Raw genomic sequence first — 17,528 nt, 5'->3', positions numbered from 1 at the left:
CAAAAGTATCTCTCTTCATCTTCTGGGGGGGGGGGGGGGGGGCAAAATTGCTGAATGTGAAGGCTTGAAACAAAGCTCTCGTCTGCGAGGGCTTTGTATGAGGGCCTCATTGTGGAGGTGGGGGTCCATTTTCATGCTAGTTTTTTTTTTTTACTTTATTCGCCTCTGCTGCTTTCAGATGTCTACAAATAAGGGGGTAGCCCCGCTCCCCCACCCACCCGCTACTCTTCACACCCTTAAGCCTTCTGACAATAACAGCCCTCAGAGGAAGTCAGCGTGTGAGCGCAGGGGTGTCGGCGTAAGCATTTTCCCATTTGACTGACAGGCCGGCACTTCAAACACTTGTGCTCCATTTCTTTATTTATTTGCTTATTCATTCATTCATCCATCCATTATCTGCCGCTTTTCTGAGGTTGGGTGTTGCGGGCAGCAGGTCGTTCGCGGACGAACTGGCTCTTAGAGCCGGCTCTTAATAAGAGCTGACTCCCCCCCCCCCCCTTGGTTAAAGTTGCACGTGATTGGTCAAAATCCATAGTAGCACACACAAGAATATACATAAAGCCACATGAATTAAAAAAAAAATATATATATATATATATACAGTAAAGTCTGGTTATATGGATATCGGTTATATCGCTAGTACTGCTTATTACGATACTATTTCTATGAAAATTTACATGCCGCAGGATCGGATATATCGATAGTCCGGTTATATCGATATTTTTTCTGACTCCCGAGAATATCCATATAACGAGACTTTATATGTACATATATAATTATTTTTGGGAGTAAATTAACTTTAGCAACAACAAAATAAATAAATAGATGAGCTCTTTTTAGCGAGCCGAGCCGGAAGTTTTACATATCATTGTACATTATTTTTGGGAGGAAATGAATACAAGCAACAAAAAATAAATGAGGAGTCATTTTGGAGCTAAAAGAACCGACTCTTTTTAGTGAGCCGATCCAAAAGATCCGATTCCCCATCACTATTGCCATCATCCAAAGTTTGCAACACGGCTCATCCTTGACACAAGATGGTGGGGGGGGGGGGGTTGCAGATGGAGAAAGGCCCCCACGGTGTGAATCCTTTTCTTTTTCTTTCCACAAAGCAAAAAAAAGAAACAGTTGCTTGATTGGCGAGTGTGGGCGTGGGAGTCTTGCGTGTTTGATGTGTTCCTCCTGATCCCCTCCAGACACTTTGAACTGGCGTAAAACAAAAATATTCCCAAATCCCACAGTCCTGACTGGCTAGATTAGCGGCCGTATATGCATAAACATGTAAAAAAATGGGGGAGGGCTGCTTGCTCAACTAGGGCAGCGGTCAGGTCACATGACTGCGCCAACTTCAAGCGGGCCGTAGCAACGGAAACTTCTAAAGGTGTTTATGTTTGGATGTCTGATAATTAGCCCTGGCCCCTCACTTATTATTATTATTATTATTATTATGTTTTTTTTTTTTTTTCATAAGAAAGGAGGGCATTCTCATCTAAAAGCGCAGGACTCTAGCGGTGCCGTAATGTTTCCTGCTGCGGAAAACGGAAGGTACCAAAAAAATAATGAGACTGATTAGTATGCGAAAAGCTAAATTACGGACAGTGCGTCGAGATTGAGGGAAAAAAAAAAACATCAAGCGCTGTTTACGCTTCACTTCGGAGTGAGAAATCAAGCAGAAAGCGGCGGGGATGACCAATTTTTCCAAGATCAGATGAACAATCATAACGAACGGAGCCTGTACGGATCTCGTTGTTTTGTTTTGACGAGATGGAAGTCCGGTTTTGGCTGCTCATTAGATGATCAAAACCAAATGAAGAGCAACATTTGATTGACATTTGCCGCACCTCCTCTCATCTTTGTGAGGTTGAAGTGCTCCGGGAAAATGGATGGATGGAATATTCCAAAATGGATTTTGTTTGACACTGTTTGTTCATAGTTTATTTATTGTTAACTCATTCACTGCCGAATGATGTGCAAAAATATGACCACTCCAGTGCCAGGGCTTTTGTCATCGTCACTCAAATTGCAGGAGCCACACAATATTGAATTTTAGGAACACATAAACATTCAACACACCAATAGGCACTCTTCTTTCATCAGAAAAAAAGAGTTAATTCCCAAGTTATATGGGTCTGGAGTTATCTGAGCTTGAAATGGGGGCATGTTGACGCATGTAGCCCTTTAACAACAGCTGAAGCAATAACAAAGCGCTAACATGGACAAAAGGCAAATGCTGCCCCCTCGTGGAAGGGGAAAAACATTGCCAGAGTTCTAACCAGCGCTTTATCGGCACCCAAGCATGAAAAATGTTGGTTGATTTTGTTTTTTTGTTTGTTTTGTTATGGTTGATAGATTAGATTACAGTCAAAAAAAATTATCCTGTGACTGTAAAGTGACATTGAGAGCTTTGAAAGGCGCTTAAAATAAAATTATTATTATTATTATCATTTGCTAGCTATTTGCTATCTATTAGCTATCTGACTGGCTGCCTAGCTCGCTATCTATTCACTATCTAGCTGGCCGGCTATCTAGCTAGGTATCTGTTGGCTGGCTAGCTGGCTTTCTATCTATTTGAGTTACTTCTGGGTTGAGTGAGCGCGTGTGGCTAGCACTGCTCACCCACAGAAAAACTTATCCTGCGACTGTAAAGTGACCTTGAGAGTTTTGAAAGGCGCTGATAAATGAAATGTCTTATTATTATAATATTAGCCAAGTAAAATAACCTGACGTAAGGCCTAAGAAACACTACAACGCATGTGTCAAAGTCGCGGCCCGGGGGCCAAATCTGGCCCGCCACATCATTTTATTCGGCCCGCGAAAGCAAATCAAACTCGTGGCATTCCATCATGCTTGCTAAAGTCGGAATTAAAATTTCCAATTGTCATCCGTAAACCACAATCACAATCATGATTTTTGACTCAAATGAGTTCAAAACGAGTTCTTGACGAATTTGTTGTGCGTTGTCGATTTTCCAGTGCACGAGGCGTCCCAGAGTCTCGTTGATTTGCTTCATCGGCGCACCTGCTGTTTGCCCTCCGAGAAATTCTTGTGACCTTGTTGCCAGCGCACCCTTGATTAAATACGCCACACACTTGTAAAACCTTTCATATGAAACTATTTAGCTGCCAATTAAATTCAACGGTGAGGAAATTGGATCGTAAACTCTTTTAGGGATCGTTAGCAGCCATTAGACGGGATAATGGCGCGGCAATCAAAATCGGTTGGATCCAAAAAAACACAACAAGTTCCAAAGTCTTTTGCTTGACTTTGTTGTTTTTGGATCCTTTCCAAGCCGATTAATATCAGATTGATTGATTTTACAGTTGTAATTAGCCGTCTTCTGCTCAGGACGCGTGCTAATCATATATTTGCCTGCTTGTTTTTCAACTATTAATTGGTGTCATTCACGCCATGTCTTAATTGAATAACAATTAGCAACCTCGGCTAACACTAGCCGCCTGCCACTCACTATTTCATTTCCCTCCGCAATGACAACGAAAGCAGCTTTCTTCTTATCTGAGTGCGCGACTGACTGACTCCACAATGTAGGAACGAGTATGTTAGTTTATGGTCTGCGGGGGGGGGGGCTCAGTGAGGCGTTGAGACGGCATTGAGCGCTTTTGCGTTGAACAGGTAGGCACCATATGCCGCCGTAATCGGCAAGCCGCAATCGCAGCCTTGTAAAATTGTCCGCTAATAAAAGCGGCTAGTAAAACAACACGGCCTAATTGAATTTCGCCTTTGAGGCTGTGAGCCGACAGCTGCTCGGGTTCGCTGGATTGGTGAACATTCTCGCCAACGTTAGCGGACAATGACAAACTTGCGGGTTTGTTTTTTTTTTTTAACGATTTGCCCGTCATTGCAATCCATGTGGCGAGAACAAGAGAGACGCTTGCTTTGCATTTTAACTTCAGATCCTCCACAAAAATACTGGATGTCACAAAATGCCTTCGGTCTGAATTTTGCCGGCAAATGTGTATTTTCTCCTTGTTGATCGATCGCTCATCATTTAAAAGTGTGCAATCTGGTCAGCTTTTGCCGGAGTGAAGAACAGAAATGAATACATTAGACAAATCCATGGTTGGATAGACAGATTTGAAAGCTAGCTAACTGATAGATACTTCTTTTTTTTACATTTCTATTTAACTTTTGTATTAGTTGTAGTTTTTAGATAGATATAGAGATCCAATAGCGAGCAATAGCAAACTAGCCATCCAGCTACCTAGCTAGCTGATGGATGGATAGCTAGATAGTGAAATAAATGGTGATTTAGATAGATAGCTAGATCGATAGATGGATGGATGGATGGATAGCTAACAAGATAAATAGATAGATAGATAGATAGATAGATAGATAGATAGATAGATAGATAGATAGATAGATAGATAGATAGATAGATAGATAGATAGATAGATAGATAGATAGATAGATAGAAGTTCTGTGCATACTGTAAATTGGCAGATCATCATTTTTCTCATCCATTGTGTTAACAGAAAAGCAAACGCGAAAAAAAAAACATGAAAAAAACCCCAGGCATTGTCTAAATCGAAGAGAATCAAATTGTAGGTATCTTTTATTTATTTTTGTTCAATCTCACTTGAATCCCACCATAGACTGCCCCCCCACCCCCATCAAGTTTTCTGGCAGAAAATAAAGACATGGGGGTGGACGAGCCGAGCCGTCCACTCCACTTTAAAGAAGACAAGAGCAGCCATATTGTAGTGACAGCTCGCATTATGTGCCGTGTGGGTATATCTGTGTATGAGTGTGTGTGTGTGTGTGTGTGTGTGCACGAGAGAGACAGTGGACAAGGCAAAGAATGTGTGCTCGTCAAACAGAGAGTATATGTGTGTGCGTGTGTGTGTGACAACGACAGCTTGTATTCTTGGTGATTAATGATGTGCCGTGTGACTTGATAAGTGCTTGAGAGGTCCGACGCTTGTTTCAATTAGACCTTGTGAAGGTCGCGACGCTAGGGCCGGCCTCTCATTATCATATCCATAATCAATCCGCATTATCATAGGGCGGCGTGCCATGGGTGTGTGTTGGAGCTTTTCTCTCTCACACACACGCACACACACACACACACACATAGACACCCAATGAGACATCTAATCACATATCAAAACACAATGACATCCTCTTTCATTCAAAAGTGTACACGCACACACATCCTTCACTCCAAGTTGATTTGAATGATGCCGGCGGGCGCCGAGACGGATTGTCTGTTCAGATTAAAAGTGTGTATCATAGAATTAGGCGGCGTTGATGGCGGTGGCCTTTCTGAAGACACAAATGCCAAAGCATCATTCTGCCCCCCCCCCCCAATCTCATGGAATGACACACACACTTATCCAAGACCCTGAGGGCTTTTTTTAATCGAGGCAAAGCCACTGGTATGGTTTTGCCCCCTCTAATGAGAACAGATTGAGTGCTATTTACACTTCATCGGCTGATCCGGCCACCTACACATGCCCCCCCCCCCCCCCCCCCCCCACTCCCCACTCCCCATCTTACTGCACGTTGGCCAAAAGAGACGAAGCTTGGATAAGTACAGTGAGAGGAGACGTGTCCAAAATAAGCAAGTGAACAGGAAGTGGCTGCGGTGTTGCCTTCGGGGTCACTCGCTCATCACAATACTCTCAGGTCTTGTGAGTGGCTAAATAGTTGTCATTTTGCACTCATACCATTCAACACACCGAATATGATTTATTTTCATCAACGTTGATACATAAAAACATCAGCTTGAAAAAAATCGTTATTGAACAATACAAATTTGTCTGCTAACAATCGAGGCTACACATCTGCTTTTTTAAATCGTGATCGAACAATATGAAAAACGTGGACTCACAATGGAACGCTACACGAGGATCAACGTCCCATTTGGGGAGATCTCAGCCAAACACCTCCGCTTCTTCGTATAAAAAGAAAACATATTCAACTATCAGAATCATTTGTCGGTCACAATGAGTGAAGCACGACACGAGGAAGTGACGTATCAGGAAGTGGAGGCTAGTCGAGTGGTGTGTTTGGTTGAGAACCAAATTTTGGTTGTATACATTGATTGGAAAAACAGGATTTTTGGTCGAAAACCAAATTGGACAAGAACGGAAAACCCGAGTTTCACTGTATATATATATATATATATATATATATATATATATATATATATATATATATATATATATATATATATATATATATATATATATATTTTTTTGGGTGTATATATATTTTGGGGGGGTGGGGGAGCGTGTCCCTTAATGTGTAACATTTGACAACACAACCCAAGTCGCGAAGGACGTTAAAAAAAGAAGCTAGCAGATATGTTTCCGCTAATCAGTGCATTGTTTGATTTCAGGGGGCGCTTAACGACAATAGCGGCTGTGCAAATGAAACCCGTGACCTTCCTGTTGTGAGACACAGCTACCCCCCCCACCGGAGTGTCCTGACATCACGGATGGAAAAAAAATGTCACGCTAACAGCGTCAAAGGTGAGCACGCAATCATTGAACGGGGCGCGATTGACCTATAGATGCCATCATTTTGCAATATGGCGGCAGGTTAAACGGCACATTTCAAGTGCGACGCGACTAATTAGCGCCGACGGCCGCGCTGGCGCACGTCTCGCCTACAGACGGGGCGAGCGCCCGAGTAGTGACATTTCTATTTGGCAAAGAAAAGGCCAGACTCAGCAGGAAGGAGTTATCAAAGGCAAAAAAGTCACAAGTTGGAGTTTGCTATCTCCCCCTCTTCCCCTCTGGAGATACTCATGTTAAGCATAATTAAGCAGATTTGATTAGCATCAAGCCTGGCTTCCTCTCTTGACTTTTAATGAATGTAAATCTACCATCTACATCCTAAAGATTAATTTCTGCCAATTAAAAAACACAAGAGGGCTTATTGGAGAGGGTGGGGTGGGGCCAAAAAAAAGCGTTCTTTGAGTTGAGCGTGAAGTCGACCCCCCCCCCCCCCCCCCTCCGAAACACACAAGTTGTGGTATGGCGAGATGGTCTCTGGAGATCTTGGGCACTCACTCATTCTGGGCACAGTGTTCCGTGAAAGCCACTTTGAAAAGGGACTGCAAGCGAGCGCCATATGGAAATGACAAGCGGGTGCGCGTGCGGGAACAGGTTAAAAAAAGGGGGCCGTTTGTCAAGACAAGGTTATTGTCGCCCGAGCCGATTATGAGCTTTGGATGTCGTTTGTGAGCCAGCTTTTTTTCAACATTGGTTTCAAGAGCAAATGGTGATTGATTGAAATTCATTCCAACCTCATTTGCTTGAAGATGGCACCTGCCCGCCTCTCACTCTTTGTCATTTTCAATGGATTTTCCTTATCCTGGGGGGAAAAAAATTGATCAATATATCCCAGCGGTTAGCTTTGCTCATTCAAAACAAATGGCTGTACTATAATAATCATCATCATCATCATAGGATTAGCGTTTATTCATCTCACAGTGGAGACATTTCCATTTCACAGCAGCTAAGTTCTGGAAGAGAAGGAAGAAGTAGAAAAACAAAATCTCAGAGTTGCTGTAAAGACAGCCACTCTTGCGGCACCATTTTGAAGTCACAACAGCAACAAAAATAATATGACAACACAAAAACACAGTCATTCAATCTTCAGCGCTTTCTGCACTATTTGTTATTTTGTGTTTTTTGTTGTTTTGACTTCAAGACGGAGCCGCAAGAGTGGCTGCCTTTACAGCAGCTCCTGTATTTTGTTTTTACTGCTGTGAAATGTAACTTTCTATATATATATATATAGGGCCATCGAATCTGTTCCAATCTAAGTTTGAGAGTACTGAACATAAAACACTCCATTTTTACACTTTGAATAGTTTTTTTAAATAATTGTAAGAACTATAAGTGTCTTCAGATTATGTGACCGTGGTTACTGATTAAAAATTAAACGTGGTTTGAGCAACTTTGTTTGAATTCAGATTTGTTTAACCAACCAGTAGCCTTTCAAGAAATTCGGTTTGTTTTCAAGTTTAGGATTTAAAACATACGTATTTGCTTTAAAAAATACAGGTGCTCCCCTACTTATGAACATTCGAGTTACGAACAATGATAATTGCGAACATTTTGATCGGAACATATGTAGTATTCTCTCCGGCTGTACATGTACATATCTATGCTTTATTCAATGTTTATTTTTCAGTACAAACCAATACAAGTGACTTGTAAAAGCCTTAAACATACATTCCGTACAAAATATAGCACGGAAGCAACTTACGAACGAGTTCACCTGATCTTGTTTGTAAATTGGGGAGCGTCTAACAAATTCTGCAATTTATTTTTGAGGGGCTATACATGTATTGGGCACATTACAATGATAAATCTAAGATAGTAATATATGTTTCTGAAGAAAGGCTTTGGATGCCATATTTCGACTCATGACCACTATTAATTTAATTGAGATGATTTGTAAATATGTTTCTCTCTCTGTGTGTGTGTGTGTGTGTGTGTGTGTGTGTGTGTGTGTGTGTGTGTGTGTGTGTGTGTGTGTGTGTGTGTGTGTGTGTGTGTGTGAGAGAGAGAGAGAGAGAGAGAGAAACATATTGTGTGCGGACTCGTCCCTCCTCTTTGTGCTCGCTAATGTGACAGGAGCATCATCCGCTCGTGTGAGTGAGCCAAGCCTCCATTGGCAATCAACGATGTGATCTGTTTTCAGGCTCCGATCCGTCGTCGCATCGTCCGCCCGTCGCCCTTTTTCCCTCCCGAAAAGCGACCAAGTTACTTTGCTCGACTCCCAAAGTTGCCTTTCGCTTTGGTTCGACCGACATGGCAACTCCCGGCGAAGCTCCGGGAACTCTCGTTCCCGCGGGCGCTCCGGTCCGTCACCCGACGGCGACTTCCGCGTCGCCGGCCACTCGTTCGCCTCCACCCGCGGCGACTTCCGCCACTTCCTCGCCGGCTCCCCCGGCGGAGCAGTTCCGGGCGGACCTTTTCCTCTCGAACGGCGGCCGGTTGAAGAGCGTCGTCTCCGGCGGCGGCGCGGCCAACAGGCCCGCGTACGCCAGCCCGTCCCCGGTGGAGAGCAGCCCGCAGAACAACGAGTGCCGGCTGGTGGAGGTGAAGGGAGCCAAGCTGGCGTCGTTCAGGGTCCGCAACACGGAGCTCATTTGCCTGCCGCAGGCCTTCGACGTGTTCCTCAAGCACCTGGTCGGCGGCCTCCATACCGTCTACACCAAGCTGAAGCGGCTCGACATCACGCCGGTGGTGTGCAACGTGGAGCAGGTCCGCGTGCTGCGGGGACTCGGGGCCATCCAGCCCGGCGTCAACCGATGCAAGCTCATCTCCAGGCGCGACTTCGAGACGCTCTACAGCGACTGCACCAACGCCAGGTGAGACCGTTCGCCAGGGGGGTTCGGACTGGGTGGGTAAGGGGGGGGGGGGGGTGATTTTGGCTGAGCGACCCTCAGCTCCTCTGAAAATGCTATGCAGAAAATCCCAGGCCACGTAAACGTCTCACGACGGTACAGTCTTCCCCCGGCCATTCGCGAGTCTTTTTAAACAAGGTAATGTCAATACAACTGGAAAAAAAAACAGTTAAAAATAGAATTTCAAAACGCTTTTGTGTGTTTAGTTCGCTTTAATTTTCTGCGTTTAATTCAATCAATGACAATACACCCTTACATATTCATGATGAAGTTGCCATTTCATGCACTCTATTCCCCACCAGAAAATTCACTTTTCATTGAACAACTTTTGAACATAATTTTTGTGTACAAGCTACATTTTCAGAGCGTATGAAATGCCATGAGCCTCTTTGCAATTGTTTTGAGATCACCGTTTGTGGTCAATTGTAATCATATTGGCGATTTCAAGCGTTTTGGGGGCAATGTCTGCTATTCACCTATTTTTGCTCTTCTTGGTTTACTCTTACTTAATTTAATATTTTGGGCTTGTGGGATCACTTTATTCATGGAACCAAAATATGTTCACTTGCTCAAAAAAATCTGTTCATATCATCAATATCAGAGAAAGTGGTCATTTCCCAGTGACCGCTTCCATTTTTTTTTGCTGAGATTGATACAGAAAAAAAAAAATGCTGATCTGCTCTTAGTCGACTGACAATTTAGTTGCTCGGTGTGAATTTGTGCCCCTTTTGACAAACGCAAAAGCAATATTCTGTTGTCTTATTGGCAACAGGTGACTAGCGTAGATGTAGAAAAAGAGATATAGTCGTTGTCATAAAAATACGTTGAAAAAGGATATAAACCGAATGAGATAATTTCACGAGGCTCATCAGATGTTTTTTCAAGGGAATCGTTAATTTAAGGCAAGCCAAAGGTCCTCTTGCGTCAATCAAGTCAGGCCGCGTACATGAAATCCCGAGTGCCTCGAATGCATCATTGCCCTCAAAACTACACTCAAGTACAGTAACAGAACATTCCAAATGGATGGTGGCAAATTAATCCCCTAATAGCCCAGGCAGGATATGTCATCTCCGACCCAGTGGAGACGCTTAACTTTTGCTTGTGTGCGTGTGTGTGTTTTATTTTTGACTTGCCACATTTAATTTCTTGCTCTGTTGCTAATCATAATTTTAACGCATGATAAGAGCGCTGACGGCGGAGATAATGGACTGGAGTAATCCTCATCGAGGGGTGGGGGGGGGCAAAAACAACACGCAAACTTAGTGGTGTTATCGTGGGCTGTGATCTCTCGCACAGACTGACACACATGCGCACAATCTGACAGTGTCATTCTTAGAAATTGATTCTTCACAGAAATTAATTAATTTTCATTTGGCCCCAAGCGGCAGCTGAAATCAGGACAAGCTCACTCTGTGATCCCTTCACTCTTCCTCTCTCTCCTCCCTTAATAACTCGGCGTCTTATCATATCAACAGTCTTTAGCCCGGAGCCTTAGAACAGAGGAGATGATTAAATGAATTCTTGGTATTTATGATGAGCTTATGCAAATGAGATGGCTTTTTTTTTTCTTTGAATGAAAAAAAAAATAAATAAAAATACTAAATACAATTCGTGCGCAACTCCAACGGTGACCATCTTGGGTGGGTCGTTGGCGCCGATGAATTGGGGTTACATTGGCTCCTAAGCGCTCAAATGAGCTAGCAAAAGTTTCGCACGACCTCCCCCGCCCCCTCCCGCTTTGGGGAATTGCTATTGTTTGCTAGTTAATTCCCGCTCCCCGGCGTGCGAATGATCCAATTTACACCTGCCGCTAAATGTAGATGAGGACGTGTCAACAAGGATGGGGATTGAAAAACGGCCATCCGCCCAACCGTAAATCATTTCTGGACGTGGCTCGTCGCATGATATAACAAACATTTTTTGTCCTTTACAAAAGTCATTCGTCGCGGAAGAATCGATTCAAACCAAAATGGGCAGTAATGCCTTGAAGGGGCGTGGCTCATCGGCACCTTGAGTCAGTCAGGTTAGCCGCTTAGCGTGCGGTTCCTCCATTTTGTTTGGCATTTTTTGTATGTTTCTTCCCTTCGGTAACGACCTGAAAGAACACTGGTGACCTTTGCCCCCCCCCACGAGGTCATTTGAGTACTCGGATTTGTCTCCTTTTATAGCGGCATCACGTCGACTTTGGCTTAAAGTATCGACTCAGGATGGATGGATGAGTATCAATATTGTTACGGGGATCATACAGGCCTTATCTTAAGCTCGTGGCTGCCCACAACAAACACCGAGACTTCAAATCAAATGGACGCCTCCCCTCATCAATAAATCCATACAGAAAGAAATACTTGAATAAAGAAATAAATATCAGAACGGCAAAATAAAAACTTTAAAAAAAAAAACAAATAAATAAACACAAATAAATGTACATATCTTAAAACATAAATATCTTAAAACCAATCAATCAAAAAATAAAAATAAATAAATATAAAAATCTAAAATGTAAGAATGACAAAATATATATAAATATACAAATAACTAACTAAATACAATAAAATAACTCATTCAATAAATAAATGTAAACATAAACTAAAATTCTAAACATGTACAATGTAAAAATATAAATATACAAAAACTAATAAATAAAAAGTAGAAAAATACATCAATAAACAAGACATTGATATAAAAATGTAAGAATATAAAAAGCATGTAAATAAATCCATCAATATTTTGGCTGTTGAGCATAGTGACCTTTGTATTAGTTTGATGAATTGCCGTCCGCGTTGGAAAGTTTTTTTGTGTGAAATACAAAAGAGTGTTGAGCTATCAAAACTCCTCAAATGTACTCGTGATTTGTGTATCAGATTTCTGTACATCTTTTTTTTCTCCTCTTATCTGTTGTCGATGATCCCGCAGTTGCTTTTGCGCAATGATATGATAGATATCACTCAGCGACCCCCCCATAGCCCCCATAGCCCCCAGCCCTTCTTACCAACTTACGTTTACTGATGCCAGTGCGGTACAGCCTGGCACGCTTTCACCAGATATCGCCCTCCCAGTCAACCTTATGACCTTTTGATACTGACCTTATTAGACAGTTCAGGTGTGCCTTATACCCCGACCCGTTTCATGATCACATTCGACCTTGCAGGTTGAAAGCAAAAAGTGGACTCCATATTAATAAGCCAAAGCAATGACATCAAACTCCCTCTTTTGTGGTTGCGCTCCCCACACGTGAGGCCCCGCAGCTCAAACAAAAAAAAGAGAGAAGGCTTTCCGTCGGTCTCTGAGGGGATTCCGTCCATGGCAGGCAGGTGTTAATGGGAACGGCAGAAAAAGCGCTCATCCTCCGCCGCCCCCGCCGCCTCTCAATTATCCACGCGGACGTCTGAACTGAATGCGATGGCTCGTTACAAGTCTTCAAACGACTTTGGTGTCACTTTTGGCAGTCGGGGAGGAAACAAAAGCAAAATATTGCCAGAGCCTTTCTGTCCTTCTCGCTTATGACGCCAATGGTCGTCTAAGCCGCCGAGGACAAACAACAAGAGCCTTGCTTTGCTTTCCGTCATGACGGAACGGGCTCAACATGGATTTTCCAAGGCCCAAATGAAAACGGTTGAAGGAGCGCTCACGGAAGTGTCCTATTTAGCTCGCTTATTGCCCCCACCTGCTGACTCAACCGTGAAAAACTTTTTTTGTCTCACTTGCCACAGCCCACTTAGAATTCATGGAAAGGTGGAACAACACGCACGCACGCATGGTCACGGCCGCGTGTTTGGCTTGCTAAATGACATTAGTTCCAGCGAGGGAACACGGCGCCGGAGGAGGCAACCCGATCCCCTCGTCCCTCGACCTTCTTTGTCGCTCTCACAAAAGGAACAGTTTCATTTCTCTTTTGGAAACGCACATCGGGTCAAGCTGTGCAACTGTGTGTGTATGGTGACCCATAAAAGAAGGGTAAAGTGACAAACCGGAGCTCTTGTTACAATAAAAAAAAGCAGGGAGGGGGGGGGGTGCATGTGTCATAGGCAAGTTTTGACTTTTCGACAGTTTAGACAAAAACTCAGAAAAATATGTTTTTTTTTTTGTCGTTGTCACTCAAATTGCAGGGCCCACTGAATATTGAGTTTTAGGACAACAGAGCAATTCAATGCAGCGTAAGATACTTTATCAGGAAAAAAGAGTTAATTCCTAAGTGATATGGGTCTGGAGTTATATGAGCTTGAAATGGGGGCGGATTGGATTGGATTGGATTTGCTTTTATTAGTCTCGCAGTGGAGAAATTTACATTTCACAGCAGCAAAGTTATGAAAGAAATGAAAGTAGAAAAGCAAAATACATGAGCTGCTGGAAAGGCAGCCACTCTCGCGGCGCCGTCTTGAAGTCAAAAGAACAAAAAAAAAACTAAATAACAAATGTACAAAATACAAAAAATGCATTGGTTTATATAGCGTTTTAAGAACAGCCGAAGCTGGAACAAAGCGCTAATATGGAGACAAAAAAAGGCAAATGTTGCCCTCTGGTGGAAGGGAAAAGAACATACGGACGGCGCGAGAGTGGCTGCCTTGACAGCAGCTCCTGTACTTTGTTTTTGCTGCTGTGAAATGTCCTTTCCTTCCTTCCCTGCGAGATCATCTCATCTAAATGTGTGGATGGCAGCGAATTGACGGCTTCCTGAAAGGTGTCGCCCAAATGGGAATCGGGTGTCCGTGATCGAGTGGGAACTGGAATTGGGCATTGGAACCCTCACTTGTTTTTTCTTTTCAAAAGCTTTCAAAAAGTAGAGAGGCGGCGACGGCGGCGGTGTGCCTTCACCTCATTTTTAACCATCAAATATTTCCACGTTCCTCATTTTTAAGGCAATTTGCTCATGGAGGACTTAGACATATCTATCTTTATGTATTTATTTATCCATTTCTTATTTATTATTCTCACTATTTATTTATTTGTTTTTTTTCATTTCATCATTTATCCATTTATTTATCTTTTAAATTGTTTTTATTTATAACTCTCAGAATTTATGTATTATTACCATTTATTTATTTACCTGTTTATATATGTAATTATTTATCCATTTATTTGTCTATTCATTTATTTAGCCATTCATCCATTTATTTATCATTAAATGTTTTTGTATTTTTATTGACTTGTTTATCAGTTTATTTGTTTATTTATCCCTTTATTTTTGTGTGTCTTTATTTATTATTCCCATTATTTATTTATGTATTTATTTATTTGTCCATTTGTTTATTTATTTTTGTTTATGTATATGTTTAGTTATTTTTCTCACTATTTGTTTATTTATTGATTTAATACTCCTATTTATTGATTTATTTGTTTTTTTGTTAGTTTTGGTGTCAAAACCTGACAAACGGCTCTAAATGTCCTTCCCGACGGCAAAAAATTCACAAAGTCTTCTAAAAATATCCCCCCCCCCCCCCCCTCTCGGTGAGGCGTACCGGCCCTTTAAGAGAGCGAAACTCATCCCTTTGTAAGCATGTCTTTGAAGCGGGTCATTTAGAATAAAACAAAAAGGAGGCAAATGTGAAGCAGGTGGAGAATAAAGATGAGAGCAAAGAATCTGTGATGAAGAGAAATGACAAATGAGATGAGGACGCCTGCAGAGCAAACCCCCCCAAAACACTCTTGGTGCATGTTCGTGTGTGTGTGTGTTGAACCTTGTGTTCGTCCGCCAACCCATAATTGTTGGGACATTTGTCTTTTTTTTTGGGGGGGGGGGGGGGATTTTGGCTGTTCCAAATGAGCAAAAAAATGTCTGGGATGAGCTCCTTTCACCCCCTTGGACAATTTGGCATGTGTGATGGTGAACGCTTCAAAGCCGAGACCCGTTCCTACATCATAAGTCACTGTCAACGTGTGAGGGGCTCTTAAAAAGAAGTGTGGCGGGGGGGGGGCGCTTTTGGGTGCCCCGTTTAGCTCAACTTTAGCCCTTGCGCTCTTTTGATGTTGTCTTGAGAAAACTGAGCTGACATAGTGGGGACCTCCACATCATCTCTCACAGGCTGGAATCGAGTCTCACACACACACACACACACACACACACAAAGTCTTGACCCCGGAATGTCGGAGAGGAATGTTAAGCGCTATCAGTCTCGGAAATCGGATTCTTGCCATGATCAAACGTCCCCGTGCGTGTGTGTGTGTGTGTGTGTGTGTGTGTGTGTGTTGTCCTTCCTGCTTCTCTCATGACATCATGGCTCAGGCCTTCTTAATAACAATAGGCCATCTTTTGTCTTTCTTTGTAGTTCCCGATTCGTCTTTGTTTTAAAAGGCGGACCGCAGCGATCCATCTTGTTTGGGCGGCCATGATGATGCGTCGCGTGGCGTCGCTCTGCCACGGTTTTCACACGTTTCACACAGCACTGGTGCGCCTGCGTCGATACAGTCTCACATTATACCGCACACTACTACTACTACTACTACTATCACCAAAGCTACTGCCACCGCTACTACTAGCACGTGTTCCTCCTTTTGTCTTTTCCCTTCCGGTAATTCCGAAGGCGCTTGGGGTCATCTTGATTCCCACAAAGCCCAGAGGAAATGTGAGCGTTTGTGCCTGTTCCTGCTCTTTGTGTGTCTAAGTCACGGTCCAAGTCCTTTGCATCGGCGGCTTGTATTTCTCTTCCGTTTATTCCCGCGCTCGTGTGCACTTGAGTGAAGAAAACACTCGATGACAAACGTGCGCGCGTCCACGCGGCTGCTCCCTATCAGCACCTCCAGTTGAGCCTGCAGCCCTCGTAATGTTTTGACTGCGTGACTTCCTTCTCGCCGACGTGTTTTGGGTGCGATCTGTCATCCTTGTTATGTTTCCTTTCTGCTCCACCTGCGTTCGTTCGGCTCCAGCTGCCGCCTTTGCCCTTTCACCTTACACGCAGGTAACGCCGTCGCTAAACGCGCCCATCCGCAACTCCATGGAAACCATCACGCTTGTGTTTACAACACGTTTTCCAGGTGTGTGTGTGTGTGTGTGTGTGTGTGTGTGTGTGTGTGTGTGTGTGTGTGTGTGTGTGTGTGTGTGTGTGTGTGTGTGGCCGGTTCTGGCATGAGCAAAGACGTCTGGGTGAGATTTTAATTAAAGTTTGAGACAAAGAGGTCATAAGCCACACCCCCCCCCCTTCTCTGTGCGCACCTTATATACACACACACACACACACACATGCAGTACTGTTCCCCCCCCCCTCGCCCTCCCTTCTCTCATTCCATCCCCTCAGCTTGATGACTTTTCCATGAAAGGCTTTTTCATTAATCCTACCTCAGGGAACCCAGCGCACTTCAACCTCGCACACACACACACACACACACACACACACACACACACACACACACACACACACACACACGCACACACACACACACACACACACACTTGGACCTCCCTCTGCGGGTCACTTTGATGTATCAACACACGTGAAGACTAAACACACAATTAGTTTCCAATTCTTTTTTTTTTTTTCTTCTTCTTTGACTTCCTTTCCAGTGTCTACTTGACACCCCCGCCCCGCCTCCCCCCATTAAACTCGTAAAGGTGAACCAAGACATCAGCACGCACAGGCTGTTAATTAGTGTGCGCAAATAAACAATTGTGAGGGAAAAGGAAGTGGCTGCAGTGAAAAAAAAACAAAAAAAAAAGCAACCTGCACTCTTTGGCTTTCATGCAGTGGCGCTTTTTTACTTGTCATTTGAAGTGTGCGCGTGTTGTCGATGGAAAGCCTTTTAGCTTCAAACAAAAAGATGTATCCTGCTTTTGTGTTGCACAGTATGTCACTTGATCAACTGTTATTTAAAAAAACAACAACAACATTGTAGCAACTTCCAAGTTGCGTAACTTGTGGAATGCGACTAAGTCAAAAACGTTGAAGTTTTTTGGGCACATGGCCGCGACCGTTTTTGCAGTGTGCAATGTGACTTTTTCTGAAGTGGACTTTGAATTTGAACATTAAGACGCAAGTTAATTCCCTTGAATTGAGTCCATGAGCAATGACGACACAGATCAAAGTAGCATAAGACCAGTGGACGCTCGCAATCTGCAATTTGCACAAATATAGATGGAATTGTTCTTGATCAATTGCAACTCAAGTAAGTCCATTTCAATGGATGGTTGATTGATTGAAATTTTGAGGGATGT

The 17,528-nt window shown here is 43.3% G+C and overlaps 1 protein-coding gene across 3 annotated transcripts in view; it reads left to right on the top strand.

Annotated features, from left to right (window-relative positions):
* Nucleotides 1-17,528, top strand: part of dachc (dachshund c) — a 37,581-nt gene that overhangs the window by 1,112 nt on the left and 18,941 nt on the right. For 2 of the 3 annotated variants that reach the window (XM_089012768.1, XM_089012769.1), the window contains exons 2-4: nt 179-298; nt 6,359-6,491; nt 8,677-9,349. In XM_089012768.1, the coding sequence (XP_088868894.1) occupies nt 179-298; nt 6,359-6,491; nt 8,677-9,349 (926 nt within the window). The remainder of the gene's footprint in view (nt 1-178; nt 299-6,358; nt 6,492-8,676; nt 9,350-17,528) is intronic. The other variant, XM_089012771.1, reaches the window with a different exon arrangement.

Source organism: Hippocampus bargibanti, linkage group LG13 (assembly GCF_051943395.1).
Source record: "Hippocampus bargibanti isolate YZ-2025 linkage group LG13, ASM5194339v1, whole genome shotgun sequence".
Classification (NCBI taxonomy): Eukaryota; Metazoa; Chordata; class Actinopteri; order Syngnathiformes; family Syngnathidae; genus Hippocampus; species Hippocampus bargibanti.
The sequence above is the reverse complement of the archived record's forward strand: the minus strand, read 5'-3'. Positions and strand labels throughout refer to the sequence as shown.